Genomic DNA, 16,067 nt, shown 5'->3' with positions numbered 1-16,067 from the left:
ATATATATATATATATATATAAATATATATATATATATCCAAAAACAAGTTTGCAGAGCCTCTCCTTCCGCTAATCCTCAGAAAGAAAAACGGCACAAACTCCTCTTGAAGGTACGCATAAAGTCTTTATTTTAGCGTAAGTTGCAGTCACTACGCATTTCGGTAACAGCCGTTGCCTTGATCACATGGATACCCTTCATTTTCACCAAACATAAATACCTCCTCCCACTGATGACATCACACTATAGACAAAGTCAACAGACTTCATTTCTCTACTTTTATTATATTAAATCTCTTTAAGTCCGAAATACGGGACTTTACTCTGCCTTAATTTAATGATTGTACCAGATCATTTGAGTATTTTGGTAAACATCCTGGCTGAGCACACGTATGCCACTACACCTTAAGAGTGCATACATGTAAGAATGGATCTTTTTATAAAGCAGTATATAGTTTTACAGCATTACATAATCTGTATTTATATGCATATCTAAACTGCATTAAAAACCACTCTCTTGTGCCTGAATATATAGTGGCTTGTGCCGCCCTTCTTTCAGCTAATTTTGACATGAATTGCCATATAATAAGGGTCTGCGATGCTGAGACAATCACTCCATCAATATCTTTTGCCTCCCGTAATCACCTTTTTCTTCCCCCAAAGGGACCAGGCACAGATACCGGTAATTTCCAATTTCACTTCTAAGTTCACATATGGCAAATACTCAACAGGTAGTTCATTTTCAATGTATTCATGAAATAACTGTGTGTTTACATCTGCAGGCGATAATTTAACTCAAGAATAGAATACCTCTGTTTTGAATGCTTTGTGTGCCTCAACCACGAAGGCAACCTCATGGTAACTGCCTGCCTGCAATTTTCTGAATTGTTGAATCCAACTATTTGTTCTTCAATGTCCTCAGCTTGTTCGGTCATTGTTAGAGCAGTAGTATTTTAGCTAAAACCTTATGGAGATATGGTCTCAAAACCTGCTTTGGGGTTTTTCCCTCTAATGCTTGGCGCGGGTCAAATGTAAAATCAACAAAAAAAGTATCAGACCCAGGTTTTCAAATATTTGGTGAAATTACTATTTAGAACAGGTGGCAATATCAATTTAGCCCTTAAAGAAAGTCATTAGTCCTGCTGGCTCACATTGTGTCTTGAGTTCAGCTCTACAGTAAATACATCACAAGAAAATAAATGATGTGGAAAGTGTTTACTTGCTTGGAGAATTAATAACAGTTTTCAAAGGTGGAATGTTTTGAAAGCACAAGAACAGGAACAATAAGCAGTGTGGCAAAAGTTATTGTTGGCACTATGCGACAGGCTAAGGCCCATATATTGATGATTGTGCCAATGTTAATCGGGACGTACCTAACCTAGAAAGTGCCAGAATCTAATCTCTCAATTTGGACAACAGATGCCTTGAGGCAAATCATAAAGTAGAGGCGCTTATGATATGACGTCAGTCTCCCTCTTAGATAAAGGCACTTCAGATAATATGTTCTACAGGGCCTGTGGTACAATAGGAGGGAGTGACAATCTCAGGGTGGTCTTAGGTTGGTGAACTGGATTCAATACTGGCTAAGAGACAGTCAAATAAACTGGACTAGATGATTCAGTGGAGTGGTAGTAAAGATCCATGTCTAACTTCCTCTTCATCGGAGTCTCAATGATGCTCTTTCACCCAGAGCTAGTATTGGGTACCATTTAAGCCAAAGAGAAGCTGTCATTCTTATCCTTGACTGCTGTCGAAGGAAAAAAACACACAACAGATGATTTTATCTACCCACCTGTCTAGTGCAAGATATCTTCAGTCAGTTCCAAGCTACAAACTCAAAGCAGTGACAGTAAATCCTCAGTAATACGTAATTGTCCTGAAAACTGCTTAACAAGGGAGCTATTTAACTACTCACTTTCTTTTTTGATTCAAACATCTAAATAATCACTCGCAGCATTTTGTTTTAGTTGATGACTTGCATAATTCCATTACCTTGTTGACAGCTTTTTCAGAAAATGTAATCTCATCTAGAAGCGCAACCATGTCTCCTGGAAGCAGCCGGTCGAAGTACTTCGCACAGATATCGTATGCTTGTGACCAGTCAGGCCCTGACTGAGGGGTCTTCTTAAGCAGCTGTGGATCCCCGTTCCAGAAGAGTTTCTGTAGCCAGGTGGCATGCACGGAGCTGGGAGTGAGCATTCGCCCATCCCTCTCTGGGATTTTAGTGGCAAGCTTGGAAATGGAAAGCACATTCTGGCTCGTAAGGACTGGCTCCAGTGCCACAAGAGGACTCACGTTTTCATCTGTTAGTTTTTTATAATTCAGTCCTAAAGGAGGAAATAATTATACAACGTCAATAGAACAGTAAACGCATCATTGTAGGGAGCATACTGAGAATTCTTCTTTCACTAGACGACTTTTCATGCAACTATTTCAGTAAGTGCAAATATATATGTATATATCTATGGCATTTTAAGTAAAGAACGACCCTTATTTACATAATATACTCAACTTCAAAGTACAGTACTTTCCATTACATGCCAGAGTTCTCTTTAAATCACAGCAAGAGTGTTAAGGTTAAAAAAACCTAAATGGCAAAGGCAAACATGGCCAAGCATTCAACAATAAATTCTGTGACAGAAACTCTTTAAACGTTTTGGTCTTTTACCAATGTCACACTCGTCCTTCCCTCGTAAAAATTCTGCTTTCTCCAAAAAAGCTCTCAGACTTTCAAGGACCCTATTTTGCTTAGACCAGTGTGGGGTAGACCTGCTGTAACAGCCAAGCCTTCACACATTGGAAAAAAGTCATTGCTCCCACAATTAACAAATTCCTTCTTTTTTAGTCGGGGTTACCACTTCCCCTTCGTAGATCCTATAACTTTGGCACATATCAGTGGTCTCTGACTAGCAGCAGTTTGAATGGTTTTTTGTGTCACATGACTACAGCACTAAATAGCAGGGAGATGCCCTATCGTCTTCTCTGACTAGTGAGGCCTCAAACCTGTGACATCTATCAACATAAAGCAGATCATTTGATCATTTGTTACACCATGAAATTGAGTAGTCAGGAGATCTGGTTTGCAGAAATAACTTTTATTCGTTAGTGGTCCTGCCCAGGACTTTAACCACGCCATAATTTCTCAATTGGCTCTCTTGCTAAACAACACTTTGTTGGCCAGCATTTTCTGTCCTCTCAAGGCCTCTTTTTTGGGTCTCTGCTTGCGAGATATATTGTATACAACAAGGGGGTTGCAGCCCACCCATTGCTTAACATTCAGTGGCTTCATTGTTACTCTTATTTGTTTCCATCTAATTCGCCATCGCATAGTGGCTTCAATTCCTCTTCTTTTGTTGCAGCATGGACCAAGTACTGATTGCTTCAACTTGATTGCTGTCCTACCACTGATCGCACTATGACTGAGGTAATACTTTTTGTCTTCTTCCCTGTTGTCCTTGTTGAAACTCTTGTCATTTATAGCTATGTTTTACTGTGCCACACACAATTAACAAGGCAGTGGTAGTGGCAGTGGGCAGTGATTTCCCCAACTTAGATCTAGCCAGACTCCTAGACTCACAAGACTTAAATGCCTTTAGTACGCCTATGTGTTCATTAAGTTCAAGTGCATGCCCTTTGGGTTAATGTCAGAGTCCTCAGTGTTCCAGAAGTCCAAGTCGTTAATGCCAGCATTCATATCCAGGGTATTTTACTATCAGAAGGATGTCCTTGTTTGTGGGTGTGATATGAGACAACGTGGTGAAAGAATGAAAATGGTTTTGGAGAAGTTTCTAGGATTTAGGTTGACAGTCAAGAAACAAAAAGGCAAATTTATTTGCAAAGAGATTATTTGAGACACTATTACGTAAGAAGGCATTGAGCCGAAAAAGGAATTATCTGAAGCTATAGTGAACGTCTTTGCGTGAGAACAAAGAGGAGCTGTGTTCCTTGTTAGGTATGTTGAGTTCAATAGCAAGATTATCGACAACATGGCAAAAAGGACATTAAACATGAGAGTTCTGTTAAAGTTGGTGTTTGAGTGGCATAAACAATGTGAAGATGAAGTTAATTACATCAAATGTTGTTTGAAAATTACACTGAAGCTAAAAGCCTATATTTCTGATAACAAAGTGATAGTAACTACTGATTTCACCTAGAAAGGGTTAGCTGCAGTATTGTTGCAAGTAGTTGGAAGTAAAAGGGAGACTGAGGAGACCATCGCGTTTGCATCCAGATCACTGCATGGATCAGAAATTAATTATTTGATCATCGAGAAGGAGACGTGGGTGATATATTCGGTCCCAAACAAGTTTCCTGTGGGGCACGCAATTTAAGGTACAAACAGTTCATAGGCCACCAAGGAAAATATTTATTAAGTAAGGCTTAAATGCAGTGTCCAGCAGGATTGGATGTTGGAATACACAATTGAGTTTGAATACATTCCGGGGATAAAAAAAACAAAACAAAGAGGTAGATTGATTGTCCAGGTTGGTGGAGGAGAGTAGGATAGAGCAGAATGTTACAAGGGAATAAGACGATGGACAATGCATGTTAGAAAAGTTTGTGTCATTACAGGAAGGGTTGTCTCAGAAGAAGAATGGAGAAGGGAATTGGATGGAGATCACACTTTGAAGGATGTAAGATAATTGATGAGCAATGGGTGGAAAAGTGGTGAGCTTGGGAAAGTTTGAGAACATTTTAGAAGGTGAGGGAGGAGTTTGCTACTGTTGACAGCTGTTTGTTTAGAGGCATGAAACTAATTTCATCAGTAGTGTTACATTAAAGACTGATAAACCTGGCACTTGAGGGATATTTTAGCATTTGTAAGACAAAAGGTAGACTTAGAATGGACTTTGGTGGCTGGGAATGGACAGTCAAGTAGAGAGGATGATAAGAAAAGTGTTATCTGTGTTTCAGCAGTGATAAAGTATTGATTACTGGGAATCCACCCATGCACTCCCGGCAATTTCGAGTGGACCATGGAAAGAAGTTGCCATGGATATTGTGGATCTCTTACTGGTGAAGTAAACTTTCCCTTTGTGATGCTGCAAATAGATCCTTCTCAAGGTAGCCTGAGATAAAATATGTCGCTGACATTAGTGCCAAGAGTATTATCAAATCTTTTTACAGGATATTTGTGACGGAGGCTTTCCTGAACTCATTCCTCGTAGACAATGGTGTCCAATTTTGCTTTATTGAGATTTAGAATGATCTATTGGCTAAAGAGATAGATCATTGCAGGTGTGCATTGTATCATTTTGAAGCCAATGGTGTTGTTGAGAGATTTAATAAAACACTAAGGGAGGTAATACGATTGTCAAAAAGCAATGAATTGCAGTGGAGAGATGAGGTAATGAAGCATCATATTCCTTATCAATTGACTCCAAATCAGGTGACCAGCAAAACACTATTTCAATTATTTAGGGGCAGGAGACCAAACTCCAACCTTGTTCCTGGTTGGATTAAGTGGCAAAAAGAGGGGTAAGTGTGGACACCCAGTATTCTTGGAGACTCAGAAAGCTGAGTTTACAGAGGAGACGCAAAGAAGCGTGTGATGTGTCTAAGAAATAGTAGAGTAGTAGATGTGATGGCGTGAGATTGGTGAACTTGGACCATGGCGTATTACCTGTAGGGCCTTAACCTTCACCAAACCTTTGATAGTGTTGAAATCGGTCCCCAACGTGGTAAAAATCAAAGATAGCAAAATCTGGAACCTGGGTAGAGTGACAAAGTATACTGGAGTGGTGGACGCAGGTGGGGAAAAGGTTCCAGATGATACATTGAGTGTGATTAATGGTCGTGAGTGCAGTTCTAAATATGTGAGACATAGATCAAGTGGCTATAGATCTAGTGACTGCACATCATGCCCTCCACTATTTTCCACATACTATGTCCCCAAATGAGTGGGCATGAGCGTCATAGTTTTTATTCTCACCTATTGACTAGTGTGTGTTGTGTTCTCATTTTGCTATTATTCCATAAGAAGGAAGAAGTGTAAAATCTGTTGAAAATTCACATTGCTTTTCCCTATTTTCTCTACTTCATCTGTATTGGCATCACTTTTCTTCTCTGTAAACAGTGTTCTAGAATGCTTAGATTTGAACGAGAACAAAACTTGCGTTTGCCAACAGAGAGCTGCTTTGCGCTGGCTGTAGATAGGGTGTCTCTACAATCAACTTTGTTCAGTCCTGAAGCCTGTGAACATTTTATCTAGAAGCTACAACTATTCTCCTTTGAAATGCATGTTTATTTTAACCATAGGTGTTATCTTCTTTTATTATGACAAAAGAGGTTATCTGCTTCCAAATGTATTTTCTCTAAGAGACGTAATGTAACAGTCTCTACTTGAAAATCCAAAAGAGACATATGAACAAACTCCAAGTAGTACAAAACGCAGCTGCCAGGCTGCTGACGGGTACACCTAGGTTTGTCTCAGTCAAGAGGGAACTAAGACAGCTTCACTGGCTCCCAGTGAAACATCAGGCCAAATTTAAGGACAAAGTCTTGAAGGCATTAAAGAGAAAAGAGCCTGACAACCAGAAACAACAGTTTCAATGGTATGTCATCAGAAGAGCCTTGCGCTCTCTGGCAAGTGATTGTTCCCTTAATCAAAAAAGCTGGCTGGGGTGGCAGGAGCTTCACTGCCTCTGCCGCAAAAGCTTGGAACAATCTACCATTCCACCTTAGAAATGCAACCGAGCTCCTCTCCTTCAGGCTGAAAACCTGGTTATTTACGTTATAGTTGTCTCACTCCTCAGGAACCAATTAGGCAGTGCTCAGCGCCAGGACATCTTAGGGCACGGGTACTCAGTACGGCCCGCGGGCCGCCAGCGGCCCCGAGGACCTTGCAGACGTATACCAGTGTGACACAGAGACTCTGCTGCTCTGTGGGGGCCAGCCATAGTCAGAGTGGATTTGCGGCGCTAAAAGGTGAAATACAACAAAGCCTCATTAACACGCGAATGGTCGTGTAAAGACCTGTGAAGTGCTCGGGAGCGGCTGTGTGTATGTGCCCGGAAGCTGTCTCAGCCCGGGCACACACAGGCAGGGTGAGATGAGGGAGGGAGGGAAAGAGATGGAGACGAAGAGGGAGGGAGGGAAAGGGAGGGAGACAGAGGGAGGGTGAGTGAGGGAGGGAAAGGGAGACAGAGGGAGAGGGAGGGAGGGAAGAAAGGAAAGGGAGAGAGAGGGAGAGTGAGTGAGGGAGGGAAAGGGAGACAGATGGAGAGTGAGGGAGGGAAAGGGAGGGAGAGAGAGGAAGAGGGAGAGAGGGATAGGGAGGCAGAGTGAGGGAGGCAGAGTGAGGGAGACAGAGGGAGAGTGAGGGAGGGAAAAGGAGACAAAGGGAGACAGAGGGAGAGAGAGGGAGGGAAAAGGAGACAAAGGGAGACAGAGGGAGAGGGAGGGAGGGAGGGGGGGAGAGTAAGGGGGAGGGAGGGAAAGGGAGGAAGAGGGAGAGTGAGGGAGGGAAAGGGAGACAGATGGAGAGTCAGGGAGGGAAAGGGAGACAGAGAGAGAGAGAGAGAGAGAGAGAGACAGACAGACAGACAGACATAGATATGTGTAAGCCGGGTCTGGTGGCTCAGTGGACGAAGGTGTGCGCTGCAAAGACGAGTGATCAACCTCATGGTCAATTTTTTTTTGTTGCTCTAGCCCCGACCCCTCCCCCACTGACCCTGCCCCCACTGGTTCGGCCCTCGGACACAAACCACACTGTAAATTTGGCCCCCAAGAGAAAGTTTATGAGTACCCATGTCTTAGGGTAACAGTCGCACTTTAGAAATGTTATTAACATAACGTAACACGTGTACAATTGCTTTCTTTAAGTGAAAGGATTTTTTGGCACATGTAAATTGTTTTCTCTTTTTAAGCATTGGCAGATTAAGTGATTTGCTCGGAACAACAGGGGTGTTGCGCCAAAATCTAACAAGCATTGGCAAAGCCAATAGATCTAGCTTTTGAGACTATCAGCTCGCTAATTGCTTTTAGTTCATGCTGTACAGCATGGGCATTTCCAACTTTGGCAATGATCTGTAGCTATGATCAAGCTGTAAAGCAGCATAGCTGCAATGTAGCATGGCTACAAATAAAGAATAAACAAGTCTATGATGCATTAATGCACAAAAAAAAGCTTATTAGCTCTGACTGCGTGAAAGTCCTTTCCTAAATTAATTTTAGTCATACTGCAAAGCATCTGTGCTGCTGTACAGCAAGACTACAGACCATTGCCAAAGCCAAAAGCTCTCAGAGGCGAGGTCTATTGGCTTTGCCAATGCTTATTTTTTTATTTAAGATTCAGGTGACAGCATGTTCTCTTATGGTTTAAGACTTAATTGTTGTTCATAAGAAATATACAAACTCATTTAAAAAAAAATTGTTTCATTTCTCAAGATTTGAAAACCAGGCGTGCCAGTATGTGAAAGTTTCTGTACTTATTTATTTATAAAGTTTTATATAGCACAAACAAGATCCCGAAGGATATCAGAGCGCTTTACAATAAGTTGGTGGCGAGGACAAAATGAAATATACACAGCAATTGTGAAGAAAAAAACAAAAAACAATGATAAACAGTAAACCATGGTACACATTTAGTTATTTTACCCTGCTTTTAAAATTTAGGATTAGCGCACACTTGCACTATAATCGTTCTCTCACCGCTGTTTTCGCGGTTCTTTAGGCAGCTTTATTTCATCGCCGCCATCTTGGGAGTAGGTAGGGACGTGCTACTGGCGCCATTTTGGGGAGCGCTTTAGTGTTTTTCCCTGCAGGCGCGTCCCCTACTTAAGACGAGTATCTCTGGCAGCTCTGTCTTGGATAAGGTTGGTGTATTTAATTGCTGACAACGCTTGTGTTTTGGACTCCACGCTAGGAGCGGCATAGTTAGCGATAGCAGCGCGACTTTTTAAAATATTTCCCTGTAGTGTCATAATATTATTTAATTTCGCTATTTTACCCTGCTTTTAAAATTTAGGAACAGCGCACACTTGCACTATAATCGTTCTCTCACCGCTGTTTTCGCGGGTCTTTAGGCAGCTTTACTTGATCGCCGCCATCTTGGGGGTAGGTAGGGACGTGCTACTGCGCCATTTTGGGGAGCGCTTTAGTGTTTTTCCCTGCAGGCGTGTCCCCTACTTAAGACGAGTATCTCTGGCAGCTCTGTCTTGGATAAGGTTGGTGCATTTAATTGCTGACAACGCTTGTGTTTTGGACTCCACGCTAGGAGCGGCATAGTTAGCGATAGCAGCGCGACTTTTTAAAATATTTCCCTGTTGTGTCATAATATTATTTAATTTCGTTATTTTACCCTGCTTTTAAAATTTAGGAATAGCGCACACTTGCACTATAATCGTTCACTCACCGCTGTTTTCGCGGGTCTTTAGGCAGCTTTACTTGATCGCCGCCATCTTGGGGGTAGGTAGGGACGTGCTACTGGCCCCATTTTGGAAAGCGCTTTAGTGTTTTTCCCTGCATGCGCGTCCCCTACTTAAACCTGGCATGGAGACGCGCAGCGGGAGCGCAGTCATCGCGCCAGAGTCCTGCCCGTCTGCGCCCGTCAGCGCCAAGGAAGTGCCAGGGGCCAGGAACTCTGATACTATTGACAGAGTTAGGTTTTCGAGTGATGAGCTCTTACATATCCGGTCTTTGATTACTCAATGTTCCTTGGGTTCGGTGGATCCGTTATGCGGTCCTTTCCACTGTTCATGTGGTAATTTTTCCTGTGACATTGCGGTTCCCATTTCTGCTTTAAATGGTCTCGCGGGGGACATACCCAGCTTTTTAGTACAGGGGGCCCCGTGTGATCTTAGAATTTGGAGTCTCAATGTCAGATCTTTTGTGAAACATCATTCTGATATTTATGATCTTATCTCTGAGGGGGTCCCGGATATTTTCTTCCTGACCGAAACGTGGCTACAGGATAAGGGGGCAGCTCTAGAAAACCTTGCTATTCCCTCGGACTATTCCATCTACACTTATAATCGTGTTTCTAGGGGCGGGGGCATAGCCCTGATAGTTAAGTCCTGTTTTCCCTGCATTTGGAAGGCTTTGAAGGTGGATGGATGTGAGTGTGCTCATTTTACCATAACAGTTAACCATCATTTTTCTTTGTCGGGTCTTTTGATCTATCGCCCTCCTGGGCCTGATACTGCCTTTAGGAAGGCGTTGCCTGATTTGCTGAGCTCTGTGGCGTTAACCTCTGCTAATTTTAGTGTTTTCGGAGATCTCAATCTTCATTTTGATCTCTGTCACACTCCAACTATTAGTAGCTTCCTTGCAGACTTGGAGGCACTACAATTGAGCCAGCTGGTGAAATACCCGACGCATGAAGGTGGACACATCCTGGACCCGATACTTACCAATCTAACAGAAGTTGAGGTGCTGCGGCCTAGCCCAGTAGCTTGGTCTGATCACTTCCTCGTGAAGTGTCATCTTAAGCTTGAGGATCCTATCCTCAAGCCTCTCGAGAAAGTGGTGTGGAAACGCTCCTGGAAAAAACTTAAACCTGTAGATTTTCACAGATTAGTTGTTGAAAATCCTCTGGGTCCCCTTAATGATGTTGTAGCCGGCTATGATGCATTTTGTGACTGGATCACTCGGGCTCTTGACTCTCTGATCCCGTTTACTTGGAGCAAATGTCGCTCCCAGGAGACCAGCCCCTGGTATGATAGCACCTTGCAGCATTTGAAAAAAGCTTGCAAACAGGCGGAGAGGAGCTGCCGGAAAACTTGTGAGGCTGGTAGGAAGACTCTGTACATGTCTACAGTTAAAATCTACCATAAAGCCATTTGTAGAGCCCGTGCGGCCTACTATGCACTGGAGTTTAAAACCTCCCCAAATCCCTCTAAACTAATTTTCAAGGTTCTTAAAGAACTAACCGCTAAGAGAGCCCCAGCAGCTGATATTCGCTCGGTGGCACACTGTGAAGATCTTGCGGCTTTTTTCCTTGAAAAAGTTCAGACCATCTACCGCTCCTTTCGTAGTTCCATCCCACGGAGTGAGGCGCTAAGATCTAGCAGCTCTACTGAGGTGGTTCTTTCATCCTTCCCTGAGTTGACGGGGGAAGTATTTGACAGCTTGTCTATCAGGGTAAAATCGGGATCTCCTGCGGACCCTCTCAGACCGGCTCAGCTGAGAGACTTTTCCACTCTTTGTCTGCCACTTCTTTGCCATCTTATAAATTCGTCCTTTTCATCAGGCATAGTTCCAGCCAAATGGAAACAGGCCTACGTCTCTCCAATTCTTAAGAAACCCACACTGGACCCTCTCAAATTAGAGAATTATCGACCTATCTCTCTTCTCCCATGGGCAGCAAAAGCTGCTGAAGCCCGTGTTAATAACATCTTAACGGAGCATTTGCAGAGGTTGGATATTTTGGATCCATCCCAGAATGGGTTCCGTGCTGGTCACAGCACTGAGACGGCCCTACTTTCAATGACAGAATACCTGTGGACGGTGGTGGACTCTGGTCAAACTGCGGCACTGGTGCTTCTTGATCTCAGTGCCGCGTTTGACACAGTCTCCCACCCGATATTGCTGCAACGGCTGGGAGACGCAGGTGTCTCCGGCCTGGCGTTTGATTGGTTCCGATCCTTTTTGGATATCCGCTCTTTTAGGGTCGCTATCACGCCTTTTGAATCAAAGCCTTATCCTTTGGAACTAGGAGTGCCTCAGGGCTCTGCTCTGAGTCCCACACTTTTTAATCTTTACGTGCAGCCGCTGGCTGCTGTCGCCAAACTCTGGGGTATGACTGTTGTTTCATACGCAGACGACACGCAGCTGGCGGTTGCTCTTAGTGGGAACTCTGATCTTGATGCCCTGAGGTTCCGCAATGGTCTCCTAGCGGTGGCTGGCTGGATGTCAGCCAACGGTCTTCAGCTCAACGCTAAGAAGACTGAGGTTTTGATTGTTGGCAAGCAGAGTAGCCTTTGGGGCGATGACTGGTGGCCCCCTGAGTTGGGTATTACCCCAATCCCGACTCTAGAGGTTAAAAACCTAGGTGTCTGGATGGATTCAACCCTTTCCTTTTCTGGTCATACCAAGAGAGTTGCAGCAACTTGTTTTGGGATCCTACGTGGGTTGAGGGCCGTATTAAAATTTTTTGATGCCCCCCACTAGGCAGTTGGTTATTCAGGCAACCATCTTGTCCCGACTTGATTATGCTAGTTCCCTGTTGCTAGGGGCTAATCAAGCGGAAATTTCCCGGCTGCAACGTGCACAGAATGCTGCTGTCAGGGCCTTGGTGGGTCTACCAAAGTTCTGTTCTGTAAAAGCCACAATTCGTGCACTTCATTGGTTACCGATTAGGCAAAGGATTGACTTTAAGACCCTATGTCTCTCTTTTAAAATCTTGAAGATGTCTTCTCTCGGATCCTTGAAAACCTTCTTATTCCTTACATTCCGTCGCGCTCCCTAAGGTCATTAGGGCAAAACTTGGTTGTTATTCCTCGTTTTAAGCTCTGTGGAGTTGGTGGACGATCATTCCGTGTTTTGGCCGCAAAACTCTGGAACTCTCTCCCTTGCCACATTCGTGCCTTCAATGATTTACTTAAGTTTAGGAAGGCGATTAAAACCTTTCTATTTCCCTCTGAATACTAGTTGTCGCTCTGCTGCTTTTTTCTGCTGCTCTGTGTAGTGTTGTGTTGCCTCCGCCTATCCGAAGCGCCGGGACGCCCCTTCGCTGGGGCAGCTGCGCACTATAGAAGTGTGCGTAACATAACATAACATAACACACATAAAAGGTACAACATTAAGCAGACGATATGGACCGTAACTGCTTTTATTTGTTAACCCCTTCCCTGCGGGGGGTTTTCAACTCCTGTGCGGGGGGAGGGGGACGCGAGCGGCGGCGCCGTGCTGGTGACGAGCTCAGCTCGTCATGAGGCACAGCGGAGCTGCACTCATGACGAGCTGAGCTCGTCACGGCCACACCCGTTTTTCGAACGTTCAGCACAGCGGGGAAATTATCCCCGCGTGCGAACGTTCCAACGGCCGTGACGAGCTCAGCTCGTCATGAGTGCAGCTCAACCGTGCCTCATGACGAGCTGAGCTCGTCATTAGCACGCAACGGGTTAATAAGCTATTTTTCCACACCTCTAAGGTGTAAAGTATCCCCACTCTGTGGAAGAGGTGGTGTTCTCACCCTTCCCCACATGGTCCTATGATGTTTTCTCAGAACCAAACCACAAGATCTCAAACATAATGAAGGACAGAGCAAAAAGATAAGTTTGTCATGGCCAAATAGAATTAAGCCCCTCTCGGTCACTCAGATCAAAGTGATTTAAGAACATTCCTATTGAGGTACTTGAATCACACAATAGACATGGGAAAATTGTCTGTCAAAGCCAACAAAGTATGTTTTTTTATTCAAACATTTGACTACGAATGAAGTGGAGGGCTACTGTCAAAATAACGTTTTTTCTTTAAGAGTCAAATACTAGTTTACAGATTTTCATTAGAGCACAAATGGATTTCAAGTTGTTTCCTCTTGAAAAGACTAGAGTAAACGTGTCCAGTACCTTTTGCCGAGCACATGAGCATAAATACCCAAAGGATTGTGAATGGGGAAATGCAAATTTTTGCGACTGTTTGTTACATTTCGTCCCCATAGTTCATAGGAAAATCTTTTGATTGCCAAGAACTTTGGCCGTTTGACAGACCTGCACAATCTTTCAAAATAGGTATTTCTCCAACAGAGAAGAAGCTTTTGCCATTTTTTTCTGCAGATTGGTTAAAGATGGGAAAATATTGCTGGCTATTTGGCTTAAGAGCTGAAGGCCATTTGTACAACTACAGTTTAATTCCATAAATCACAACAATGATAGTTAAGTTGCTATGATGTAAATTATGAGTTCTAATCTTTCTTTTGGACTAGAACAAAATAATAAGTGACTTACCTTCAGCAATGTTCTTTCTGATAGAGACTCTAGCTACAGACTCCTCACCTTTTGAATATTTCCTAGGTGTCAGACTGACAGGGGACATCTTTTCGTAGTACGTCTGCGTGCCAGAGGGTGGCACTGTGCGGCTCCACAATGACAGTGTTCCACGCCAGAAATTATGTGTTGTATCTAAAATGGCGTCACTCCCGCACAATTACATGAGTTGTTTTTGAGGATGTCCTTGCCTTCAGACGTGGAGCCTCAAAAATCAATTGATTCATCAATTGATAGATTCCTTGATGTGGTAACTTATTAAAGGATAGAGTCCAACCACCGAACGGGGAAGGTGGGAGGGCCAGTGAGGAATCTGCAGCTAGACAGTCTCTACCAGAAAGAGCCCAATCAAAGTAAGTAAATTGTTCTTTTGATAGAGACTTTTAACCACAGATTCCTAACCTTTTAAAATGGAAACACTACAGAATGAAAGAAGGCCATGGATAGACTCAAACAAGAAAGTCCTACAGGACCCAGCGAGCAAAGTCACTGAGGTTGGGGAAGACTGGCACCATTGACCTCCGAATGTGTGCTGCCACCACCACCAACCCTGCTGTGATCGCCTGAGGGGCGATGGTGAGACCAAATTGGAGCAAAGTATTTGTCTTAAGTGATGACATAAATTGCACACTTAAATAGATTACAAAACAGTGTCTGAGAGAAGAGAGAAGCTCTAGGATCCACAGCTAGAGGTGCAGAAAATACAGGAACTGACACCAGAGTGCAGAGTCGCGCCTTCTTGGGATTCGCACTTAATTTCAGAAGCAGGACGATGTCAGTGTGGAGCCGCGCAGTGCCACCTTCCCGCGTGCAGAGGTACTACAAAACGTTTGAAGATCCAATTTGGCGCCTGGGACATATTCAACACGTGAAGAATCTGCGGCTAGTCGTCTCTGTCAGAATAAATCAATTTAGAAATTCCTAGATGTGTGTAATATCAAAATGTAAAAAAACAACTGTGCTCAGTGATCTGTAATACTGTTGCAATTACAAATTCACACCCAGGTCTCCAAATTAATTTCTGTGATGCTTCTCAACTAGACTCAACACACGAACAGTAGCTCTTTTTCGAAATGCTCCTGCTAAGCATTTTTCTCCACTGCTCCTTGATGCTGGCTCTGTACTACATAAAAAATGTAAGCAAAGATTACTAAGGGGGTCATTATCGTCATTTAAGCACGTTGAACCATCATGCATTCAGCAGCCGTCTCTTATTTACTGACTGGGTTTGGTGATTTGGTATCATATAGTCTGACACTGTATTGATGCTGAAAACAATGTTCTCGTTCATACTAGAAGGACGCCATTCAGGATGCAATTGCATATTCTTTCAGTCCGCTACAGTAGCTGAAACGGGTACACTGCATGGAATTGATTGCTGTACAACAAACCTATGCCTACACATTTTAACTATATCTTTCAGCATTTCATCTCACTTGAGAAAGATGAGCCCGACATCTTCATATTGATCCTGAGGCAAGGTTAAACCTTTCAAGAGATAAGAAACCTGTGGAGGATTATTCAACACACTGCATATGTCTGCTATTCCTAGAGAGAGAGTGATTGCAATGGTAATAGGCTGCGTAGCATGACCTTGTCAGTGACTGCAAAATTGATTCCTGCGTATTTACTGATCAGATTCATTCCAAGCTTGGAAGACGGTCAGTACCTGGTGCCACGGCCTTGAGTTTCTTCAGCAGCTTGACATGAGTGTCCGGCATGATGGCCTTCTTCACGAGGTGGGAGCACCCGCAGCTCTCGAGGAGGGTATAATAGTACAGCATCCTCTGGAGATCATGGCTTTCAATGCTGGGGTAGACGTACTTTGCCATATGTTCGTAAAAGGCGACTGGGTTGCTTTTCAGGGTCTCAAAGAGACAGAGGATTCGAGCCCGCTCTTCTATTTCCACGGTAGATAAGCTGTGGGTGAAATATTTTATTAAAACACTTATTTCAATTCTTGTGTTATGTGAAAGGGGTTAATATGCATGAGGTGTACATTGTAATCAAGCTTTTTTGCTTGATCCAAAAGGATAATTGGCTTCACGTACATTTTGAGAAATCGAAACGTAAGTATGTGCGTTTTGTGTGCTGCCTCCTCATGTTCACTCTAGTATCGAGGTGAAGAAGAGCATTATCCA

The 16,067-nt window shown here is 43.5% G+C and overlaps 1 protein-coding gene across 3 annotated transcripts in view; it reads right to left on the bottom strand.

Annotated features, from left to right (window-relative positions):
* The window catches only part of NBAS (NBAS subunit of NRZ tethering complex), a 2,361,081-nt gene that overhangs the window by 942,515 nt on the left and 1,402,499 nt on the right, over positions 1 to 16,067 (bottom strand). For all 3 annotated transcript variants that reach the window (XM_078647778.1, XM_078647779.1, XM_078647780.1), the window contains 2 exons: positions 15,596 to 15,846; positions 1,991 to 2,325 (listed from right to left, as the gene is read on the bottom strand). In XM_078647778.1, the coding sequence (XP_078503904.1) occupies positions 1,991 to 2,325; positions 15,596 to 15,846 (586 nt within the window). The remainder of the gene's footprint in view (positions 1 to 1,990; positions 2,326 to 15,595; positions 15,847 to 16,067) is intronic.

This window comes from Lissotriton helveticus, chromosome 6 (genome assembly GCF_964261635.1).
Source record: "Lissotriton helveticus chromosome 6, aLisHel1.1, whole genome shotgun sequence".
Classification (NCBI taxonomy): domain Eukaryota; kingdom Metazoa; phylum Chordata; class Amphibia; order Caudata; family Salamandridae; genus Lissotriton; species Lissotriton helveticus.
The sequence above is the reverse complement of the archived record's forward strand: the minus strand, read 5'-3'. Positions and strand labels throughout refer to the sequence as shown.